The sequence below is a fragment of the Mesocricetus auratus genome, unplaced genomic scaffold (assembly GCF_017639785.1).
Source record: "Mesocricetus auratus isolate SY011 unplaced genomic scaffold, BCM_Maur_2.0 Super-Scaffold_100707, whole genome shotgun sequence".
Taxonomy (NCBI): domain Eukaryota; kingdom Metazoa; phylum Chordata; class Mammalia; order Rodentia; family Cricetidae; genus Mesocricetus; species Mesocricetus auratus.
The window spans coordinates 13806041-13815503 of record NW_024429269.1 but is presented as its reverse complement, the minus strand read 5'-3'; the positions used below and the strand labels follow the sequence as shown (position 1 = coordinate 13815503).

Sequence of the window (9463 nt, the reverse complement as noted above, 5' to 3'; positions counted from 1 at the left end):
ACACATGTGGGTGCTGGGAACTAAACTCTCAACTACCATCTCTCCAGCCTCTAAAGTTAATTTTTATAGCTCCCCAAAACAAAACCTTAATTGCTCCAAACACCGACCTTGCAGTTGTTGTAAGCATGAAGTAAGACAATGTGTGTGAGGTACCCAGCAGAGTCCCAGCACAGAACAGGCAGCGAGCGGCCACAGTGACAGAGAGGTCACTGGTTTGTGTCCTACTGAGAAAAGTCTTTCCCCAAGAGATAAAAGGATGACATAAGGGAGGGAAGTCCAGGCTATGATATGCTCATTTATTCAAAATGTCTTTTATTGAAACAGAATGAAAGAGCGAGAAAGAGTGAGGCCTGGGAAGATGTCTTTGGACACAGGATGGAGCCCAGACCTAAAGGTTATAGTGTGATGCTCCGCCCACCCCGCACTGATTCTGGCTGACAAAGTGAACTTAAAGCAGCAGGGAGTAGATGGGGTTGGGGACAGGCCCTCTGAGCTCTCCTAGATGGCTGGAGTGAGGAGCCTTTGAGCTTTAGGGTGGGGTGGCCTTGCCTTCCTGTCTACCTTCCTAGGGCCCTTTGTCACCTTTCTGTGAGGCCAGCCTCCCACTGCGGTGCTCAGAGGCTGTTTAGAGGGCAGGGTTAGGAGTGGCTAGCAGTGGGACATGGTCACAGCGGTTAGGTGGTGGCTGTCTCAGCAGGGAAGGCCGGCGACACAGTTCCCCATCCCGGAGTACCTCTGGCAGAAGCTTGCGCTTGGTCTCGGGCAGCAGCATGATGCTGAGGATGCAGAGGAGGGCGCAGGCCGCCAGTACCACGTGCTGCAGGAAGGCTCCGTGGCCCATGTGGAGGCGCTGAGCTGGACAACTCAGGCCTCCGAGAGCCCCAAGTGCCATGATTAGGCCCAGGCCACGGCCCCTGAGAAACACGGGGAAGGCACTGAGCCTACAGCTGTGTCTCTCATCCTTCAGCCCTTTACCTCAGCCGAAGGCCTTGGGGTCGGGCTGGCCCCGGCCCTCCCCCTGGCAACACCCCTCTTACCGCACAGTTGTTGGGATGACTTCAGAAGCAAGGAGAGTGCTGAGGATAGCAGAAGCTTGGGAGGAGAAGAGTCCAAGGACAGAGAACGTGGTGATGGCAGCATCGTTCAGATCTGGGGAACCAAGAGGGACGATATGAATGGAGGTGAGGAGCACACGCCCGGCCTTGTCTCTGACGTCATCCTCTTGGCTCTCAATGCCTCTGGCCTATGCTGTTTGGGTTCTGGGCCCTCCATTATGGAATGCAGGAACAGACAAGTTTACACAGATGGACAGTGGTCTGGGGAAGGTCTGAGTCTTGGCCTATGTTAGATGTAGTAGCTAGACCTTTCTGAGACACCGCTGTTGGGGTTCCCTAACTGTAGGATTCCCACAATGCACAGAAGAGAAGATACTCACAATCCCACAGGCCCAGCAGGACCAGGGATGCAATGCCTGTGAGAGTCATGGAGAGAAGCAGGATGCCCCGGCGGCCAAAACGGTCCACGGTGACCCCCAGGAAGACACAGGCCAGGGCCGAGGTGCCACTGGCCAGCAGAGAGCACAAGTAGAAGTCGGATGGGCTCCCTCCTCCTCCCACGGGCTGGTAGCAGTGGCGAATGGCATGGGCGATGAAGCTGTGGCACAGGGCGGGGGACAAAGAACAGCTTCTGAGTCCCCCATCCACAGCTTCCCACAGCTGCATCCTCTGCCGGGTTTCAGGAGGCTCTCCCTACCCAACCAGCCCCTATCCCAGCTACTGGCCTGGCCCTCAGCTCAGACAGCCAGGCTCACTTGGTGAAGCCCAGGATAAGCAGATTTTTCCAGATGTTGCGGTAGTTGAGGAGGGTTGCCAAGGAAAAGGTGGATGTCGCAGGCAGAGGGCAGGTGTTCTCCAGTTCTTCAGGAAAAAGACAGGAGGGATCAGAAACAGCTGAGGCCCCGGGATCTCCAGTACCGGAGGGGGCGCAGCTACAACCCCGCAAAGGTCACGCCGCGTAGGGACCCCTCGCTTCTCACCCTGTAAGGCTTCCTGGGCCTCTTCCCCCAGCATCTGCCCATGGGGCCGGTTTCGCTCAGCCAGGATCCTCAGCACAGACTGGGCCTCCTCAATCTGCCGCTTCACTATCAGCCACCGTGCGGACTCCAGAAACAGGCCAGGCCAGCTACGGGCGGGGAGGCAGAATGTATGGACAAGCGCCTTCTTTCCCTGGGCCCAGGAGTGGGAAACTACCACCTCTGAGGAACTGGGCAGCTGGCGGGAACTAAGGGCTCTGCCACAGGCAGAGATGGGAAAAAGCAGGCCACAGGTGATACTGACCCATAAAACAGGAAGAGGATGCAAGGAGCGGTGATCATTCGCTGCAGAAATCGCCAGTCCTTAGAGACAAGGGCCAGGCCCAGGAACAGGAAGTGCCCTCCCACCCCTACCAACTCCCCTGCCAGGGCCACCCGAAGCCTCTGGGTTGGGTCGCACAGCTCCAGGCCTGGAGATACAGCAGGGATGAAGGGAGAGAGGCCAGGGAATAAGGAGGTGTGAGAGGAGAGAGGGAGGGATGGAAGAAAGGACAGAAAGCCAGGTCAGGCCCTCGGCAGAGGCTGTAGCCATCACCTCCCGCAGACTAACCTCTGGGTGACAAGAGGCAAGAGCTTATACCCATCTCCTGAAACCTAGCTGGGCTTTGGATCGGAGTTTACAGGGCCTCTGACATTCCTTCTATTTGACCTTCATGTCGACCTTTGTCCAAGGTCAAACAAGCTTCTTAGGATTTCATTTAGGGCGGGGTTTGAGACAAGGTCTCACAATGTAGCCCATGCCACTCTTGAACTCACAACCTGTCTGCTACAGCCCCCGAGTCCTGGAATGACAGCTGTATGCCGCCATATGTGGCCAACATTTCATTTTTAAAGCGAGGGTCTATTCCCTGACAGAAGTAAGGTCAGGTCAGGACTTCAAAGATGACGGCAAGAGAGGACCGTGTGGGAAGAAGCAGGGCCCTCGCCAGGACTCTAAAAAGCCAGGGCAGAAAGACCGCTGAGATTCTGGACAGCTGACATTTGGGACCTAGGGCAGTGGAAATGGCCTGGAAATACAGAAGGGAAGACACGAGACCCAAGGCAGAGGTCTCGGGCAGGATCCCACTTACGCATCAAGTAGACACCGAGGTCAACACCAGCTAGCAGGAAGCCCAGGAGGAATCGAAGAGCCATAATGCCTGTGGAGGAGCCTGCAGCAGCTCCTCCCACTCCACAGGGGCCCACAAGTCCCAAGGTCAGCAGCACAATCCCACGACGGCCAAACCTGGAAAGTAGGGAGGGCTTCTGGCTACTCAGACGCCCTGACGGAGGAGGTACTGACCGGGGGAGCTCTAGCTGCCTTCTTCTAAGCTGGTATGAGGATGAGGTTCAGGGTACTGAAGCCAGAAAATATGGCAGAGTGGGTGTGGTGGTGCTCGCCTTTAATGCCAACACTTGGGAGGCAGGGGTAGGTGGATCTCTGTGAGTTCGAGGCCAGCCTCAGGAGTTCCAGGACAGTAAGAGTACTACACAGACAGACCCTGTCCAAAATTGATGGCAGGGGACCAGGGTGGGAACCATTGAAACAAGATGTCTGACTACTGGACAATGGGGTGTAGCTATGGTCTTATGGGAAGGGACAAGGCTACTGGTCAGAGTTAGGGCTGAACCATGGATGTGAGATCAACCCTGAGGGTGAGAATGAGGCCCTACTTAGGAGGGTTGTGTTGGTAGAGGTATTGGTCAGAGGTAACAGATCTTGTCTTGCTCAAGTAGGAGCTCCCAGCCTGTGGGTAACCATCGGCCAGGTGTACTGCCAATGGTTATTTATTCATCAGTGGTGATACAGCTGTTGTCCTTTGGGGATGAGACCACTGTTTCATAGAGTTGGGGCTTGGGTCTCATTGCACACATGGGTAGGCAGTGGGATGGGCCACTGGTCAGAACACGGAGCTACTACTATTCCAGGGAAATGGGTCTACTAATCCATGGGATGGCAATACTTAGTTTCTGGAGACTGGATAAATGGTCTCTAGTGATAGAACAATTGAGGGTCTTAGTGTAGGTGGGTGGGTGCCACTGGAACAAACAGACTAATCCATGAAAACAGGCACTAAGACAGCAAGATGAGCTACTGGTAACTGGTGATGGTCCCAGCCCTCAAGCAAAGACAGGGCTACTGGCTTCCAGGGACTTTGTTACCGACTGTTGGGAGACTGAGTGGTCTGTGGGAGATGAAGACAGGGTCAACGGTCCCTAGAAGGGGGGAGGCATTGACACCTTAGAACACGACAAATAACAGGATAAGTTAGGGCTGGTTTTCATAAGGATGAGCTAAGGCCTCTGACTTTAGACTGACTTATCCATCATGGGGAACGAGGCTGTCATCCCCCAGGAAAGTGGCTCCTGGCACGTGGAAACATGGCTACCGATGCTTGGAGAGGAGCTACTACTCTGCAGGTGCAGGGCCATCGGTTCACAGGTACAGGTAGATGTGATTATTAAGCAAGCAGGACGGCTATTTTAAGGAACCTGACCATTAATGCCTTTGAACCATTAGTCACTTAGATGGGACTGTACATCACAGGTCGATGGTCAGTGGTCCTGGTTTTCAAAGGCAGAGGAGATAGGGATTTGGAACTACCCAGAGTTACTAGTTAGCCAGATCGGAACTGTCTTCGGAGATGACACTACTGATTCATGGAGATGTGGGTTTTGGTCCAAGAGGTTCTGAAAGCTCTGGGCAGCCATGAAGACAGGACTGTTGGTCTGTGAGGCTCTCTTGGAGTTGGTGATGCACAGAGCAGAGGCCCTGGGTGGCAGGCAGGGAAGTATGAGTTACTTCAGAGAGTTACTTGTGGAGGTAGCTAATAACTGTAGGAGCTGGGGTCAGAGAGGTCATCTGTTTGAAAAGTTGGATTATTGATCGATGGGGAATGGGGCTGTTGATATTTAGTTTTAGGAACATGGCCACTGAGATGGGCTAACTCATGCCAATTCATGAGGATGGAAAGGGAGGTGCCTGGGGCCATAGGGGAGAAGGAACAAATGTGGAGGCAAGGTTTTGGTTGAGGAAGTGGTTTTTAACTTTGGAGATGAGGTCATTGACTTTTGGATATGGATCTCCTGATCAGTGGGGATGGGGATGGGTCAACAGGCCAGGAATGTGAGGTCATTTCCTTGTGTGGAAGAGGGTATAGCAGGTGTATTTCTTGACGGGGATGAACCTGAGACATACGGTTAAACAGGAGTCCACAGGAGACAGTGGAGTAGTCAACGGAACCATCGTTGTCTTCTTGCAAACCCAGCTGCGTGGACCAGCTCTGCCAGCACCCCCTCCTTTCTGTCAGCCCTGCCCCCACAAAAGTCCTCACCTGTCCGCGGGGTAACCGAGGAACAGGTAGCCGGAGGCAAAGCCCAAGATGAACAGGATCTGCTCCAGGATCACCTGCCAGCCCAGGTCACACACCAGATCCCACTGGGGACACGAGAGGGGGTGCAGCCGCATGAGGCTGGGTCCTCGCTGCCCTGGTCAGCTCCCACTCCAGATCCCGCCCGGCTGCCTCACCTGGCCAATGGCATTGGTGGTGAGCACTGGTAGCCCGTTATACTCCCAGTCCTTCAGGCAGTGGTTGAAGTCCGGCGGGGCGAAGCCACTGCACGAGGGGTCGGTACTGGTGATGACTCGACTGGCGGCGCTGGCTGCTAGGGCCGCTCCGGCGACGCTGACGCCGCTGGCGTTGGGGGGCTGTTCCCAGCCCGAAGCGTTGGGGGGCAAGGCGCCGTAGTGGCAGTGCAGCGGGGGCGCCAGCGTGAATATGGGGTCCGAGGCCATGCCCAGCGCCACGAAGAGCACGGGTAGGCAGCACAGGCCGAGCTGCAGCTGCTGGCCGCCACCCAGCGCCCCCACCTGGGCGAGCAGAGCCTCGAAGCTGAGGGGGCCTGGGGGCGCGGCCAGCGACAGGCTGCTGCCCAGCGCGTCGCCCTCCCCCTCCCTCCGGCGCTCCCGCTCACCCTGCAGCTGCTCGGGGGGCACCGCATCTCCGAGGCTCCCGACCTGCTGCGGCGAGGGGTGGGGGAGAGAAGGTGAGGCTGGGGAGGCCGCGGGCACGCGGGGGGCGCGGGCGGGGGTAGGTCGGCAGAGCCCCCGGGGCGCAGACACTTACTCCGTTGGCGTTGGGGGCGATCTCTACGGTGCTGTCGATTTTGCTGCCGCCCCCGCCATTGGGCTCGGGGGTCCCGGTGGCCACTCGGGGAGCCAGCTTGCCGACCGCAGGGGCCCTGTGGGCCGCGCCGAGAGGATGGACTGTGGTCTGGCCCAGCTGCGTGCCGAGGGCCGGGACGCCGAGGGCCGAGAGACCCCGCTCTGCAGCTCTGCAGCCGCGGGCGCCTCCTCCGTCTCTACCGTCTCTGCGCTGCTTTCCCCTCCCCTTCCTCCAGACTCTCCTCCCCTTCCCACGTCAGCAGAACCTGGGTCCAGACTGTTCGTCAGAGATGAAGGGGGGCCAGGGCCCGCGTGGAAGTAGGGGCTGGGGTCTCCGTTGTGTGTGCCTTGGGGCTGCTTGTTCCACCGTGGTTAAAAGAAAGGACGAAAGAGAGAAAGGAAAAGATGAAGGATATTACATAGCGGGGACAAGCGCCGAGACGCCTCCTCATTCCAATCTTCCCTGTCACTCATTCAGCCACCCTCCACCCCGCCACACTAATTTTATCAATAAAATGTATCGCGTGCCTGCTGTATCTCAGGCCATATGTGAGATCTGGGCTAAAGGGTGGGCAAGATGCCCTCAGAGGCGGTTTCTAGGGGAAGCGGGCATGGAGTTCAGCAATTGCAGGATGCTTTATGCAGACGGAGGAGTCGGTTGGCACTGTGCGTCGCTCTCTAGCTTCCGTCCTCTGCTGGGGGACAGGTCTCTGGTTTTCCCACATCCAACTCGGTTGAATCACCATTTTCTAGCAACATTTGGCACTGTTGACCACCTCTTCTTCTAAACTTCCTCCCTTGACTGCCAAGTCTCACCTTCTCCTGGCTTATTTTCTCCGCGGCAGTCACATGCTCCTCTTCAGCGTGGGTTTATGCCTACCTTCTCCTCGTCTCAACATTGCCTCTGAGCGTTAGACACCATCCTCGGACAATACACATCCGCTTTCTCTCCGAGTCCTACGTCAGAGAAACAGCCTCGAATGCCCCTTAGGGTCCTCAAGAGAGAAATCATGTGACGCCCTCCCCCACAGCCTGGGTGTCTTCTGATGCTTCCCTCTTTGAGGGAATGGCACCCTCATCACCCACCTACGGTCAGATATGTTCGGTGTTTGCCCTTGAAATGCCGCCTCCATCTCACATCAAGTTCCTCACAGAATCCTGCCTCTGTTACCACCTCTACGGCTCTCACAGAACCCTGCCTGTTACCACCTCTACGGCTCTCTCACTCAGGTGGACTGTTGCGTTCTTTTTTCCCAGCTGCGGTTATGAGCCCACTTTGCTTCGCCCCATCTGCTACTAAAGGTGCAGATAGGATGATCTTGCAAACAAAAAACAGAAAGCGCAGGTGTTTAAGATTTCTTCTTAGTGTGTAAGTGCAGGGTGTGTATGGGTAGGTGTGCATGCTGCACTGTGTATGATGGAGGTCAGGGGATCATGCTAGAGTTCTTCTGTCTTTTCATGGGTTCTGGAGAAGAGGGTGGTCGCCAGGCCTCCATGCTGAACCACCTTGCCAGGCCCACAAAGGGAGGTCTGACGGGGTCTCTTTCCTGCTCAACTGCCTTTAACGAGTTCTCTCACAGGGAAAATCTTCTAGACAATGCACACCTGGGCCTCCGTGCTGGGCCACATTCCACTTCTCTGCCCCCACCCCCACCCCACATTCCAACCGCCTGGCTAGCCCTCCAGTGTTTCCAGTGTCACGGGGCTTTTGCACAAGCTTTTGCCCTAGGGCTGCCCCAACATTTCCCTCGTCCTTTGGCTGTCAGGTCTCAAAGAAACCTCTCCTAAGCCCCAGACTTGCTACCAGTGTGGCTGGTGAACTCACAGCATCCATACAGCTTGGGAGATTGCTAAAAATGCAGTCTTGGCATTATCCAGACCCTTGAACCATAATTTCAACTGGATACCCAGGCACATGGATATTAAAATTAGACATGTATTCCTTGAAAAAAATGTAATGCTTGACAGGTATTTTACACCCCCCTCCTCCCCGCCCCGGAATTCAGAAAGGAGTATCAAGTCTCTGAAGAAATTGTATCGTTTTCTCCTCTGAACCACACTGAGAGACATCTGAGTCACAAAGTCACTGCTTCATTATTTCCCCTGCTCAGAAAGTTTCCAAATACAGGAAACTCTTCTCTAATGTAAGTGTCCTCAGACCATCTCCCCTTATTGCCTCCTTCAGAATTACTGTGCTTTTTATGGGCTGAATTCCTGGGGCTAGTTGATCTCTATCCTTCTCTTTATCTTGGAACAATAATTCCCTAATATTTTGGCCTTTTTAGACATGGTCTCACTATACAGACCAGGTACAGAAACCCGCCTGTTTCTGCTTCTCAAGTGCTGGGAGTAAAGATGTGTGATAACCCAGCTTGATAATTCTTTAATTTTATGCATGTTTTTGTTATCCAAAGTCCTGTGAGACCATTTTGAAACCCTCATACCAAAGCTAAAGGAAAGACAAAAGAGGGTGATCTACCCACAGACACATAAGTGCATGACACATCTAAGATTCGAACTGAAGATGACTCTTTTTCCAAGTGTGCAGTCCTTAGCGGGGCGGTGGTGGTGCACGTCTTTAATCCCAGCAGAGACAGGCGGATCTCTATGAGTTCAAGACCAGCCTGGTCTACAAAGTGAATTCCAGGACTATTACACAGAGAAACCTCATCTCTAAAGAAAAACAAACAAACACAAACACAAAACAAAACACCAAGTTCAGGGGCCTTTCTGGAAAGCATAGCTGGGAGATGGGAATTGCCTTCAAAATATGGGTGCGAATTCGTTTGACTATCACACCCGAAAATGTTTTCCTTCAAGTAGGATGATAAAAGCGCTCAAAATGGAAGAGGCAAATGCACAGGGTGCCAAGACTCAAAGATGATTAAAACTTGAGGTGCCCTGATAGTCACTGAGCCAGGTTCCTGGGAAAGCAGAAACAAAGCTATGACAGCTGCCTTCTCTTGTGCCTAATGGCTGGAGTGAATGTCATTTAAGCCATGGGCCCTCATCTCATCCAAGCCCCGAGGCTTTATAACCCACTGCAGTCATCTGCAGTCTCAGCGACTCTAAGTGACTCTAAGCCTGGGGCACTGGCATGGACTCTCCTGAAGTCACTTAAGGAAGCCACCTCAGCCAGCAGCCGCCTTCCAGTTGCTCAGCGTTGGCCTGTGATGGGAACTGAGGGACCTGTTCTCTTTGCAGTACTCTTCAAAAGAGGGACCTTT

The 9463-nt window shown here is 54.5% G+C and overlaps 1 protein-coding gene across 2 annotated transcripts; it reads right to left on the bottom strand.

The window, feature by feature from the left end:
- Positions 1 to 292: 292 nt before the first annotated feature.
- Slc22a17 (solute carrier family 22 member 17) lies at positions 293 to 6335 on the bottom strand. 2 transcript variants are annotated; one of them, XM_005085575.4, is made up of 10 exons: positions 6199 to 6335; positions 5601 to 6092; positions 5407 to 5510; positions 3163 to 3317; positions 2337 to 2502; positions 2036 to 2181; positions 1811 to 1916; positions 1436 to 1653; positions 1038 to 1149; positions 293 to 914 (listed from the first exon to the last, which is right to left on the bottom strand). In XM_005085575.4, exons 2-10 carry the CDS (start codon positions 5865 to 5867, stop codon positions 626 to 628), a joined length of 1563 nt encoding a protein of 520 aa, XP_005085632.1. In that variant the 5' UTR covers positions 5868 to 6092; positions 6199 to 6335; the 3' UTR covers positions 293 to 625. The 2 variants fall into 2 exon arrangements, with proteins under 2 accessions (XP_005085632.1, XP_012980361.1); XM_013124907.3 differs by having other exon boundaries at positions 5601 to 6089.
- Positions 6336 to 9463: the final 3128 nt, after the last annotated feature.

What these genes read in the sequence shown, in the direction of transcription:
- Slc22a17 (XM_005085575.4), bottom strand. Translation starts at nt 5,867, where the DNA reads ATGGCCTCGGACCCCATATTCACGCTGGCGCCCCCGCTGCACTGCCAC. An exon ending in ATCCTCTTCCTGTTTTATGG is followed by an intron (nt 2,182 to 2,336) that starts GTCAGTATCACC and finishes CCCCGCCCGTAG; the next exon opens with CTGGCCTGGCCTGTTTCTGG. An exon ending in CTTATCCTGGGCTTCACCAA is followed by an intron (nt 1,654 to 1,810) that starts GTGAGCCTGGCT and finishes CCTGTGCCACAG; the next exon opens with CTTCATCGCCCATGCCATTC.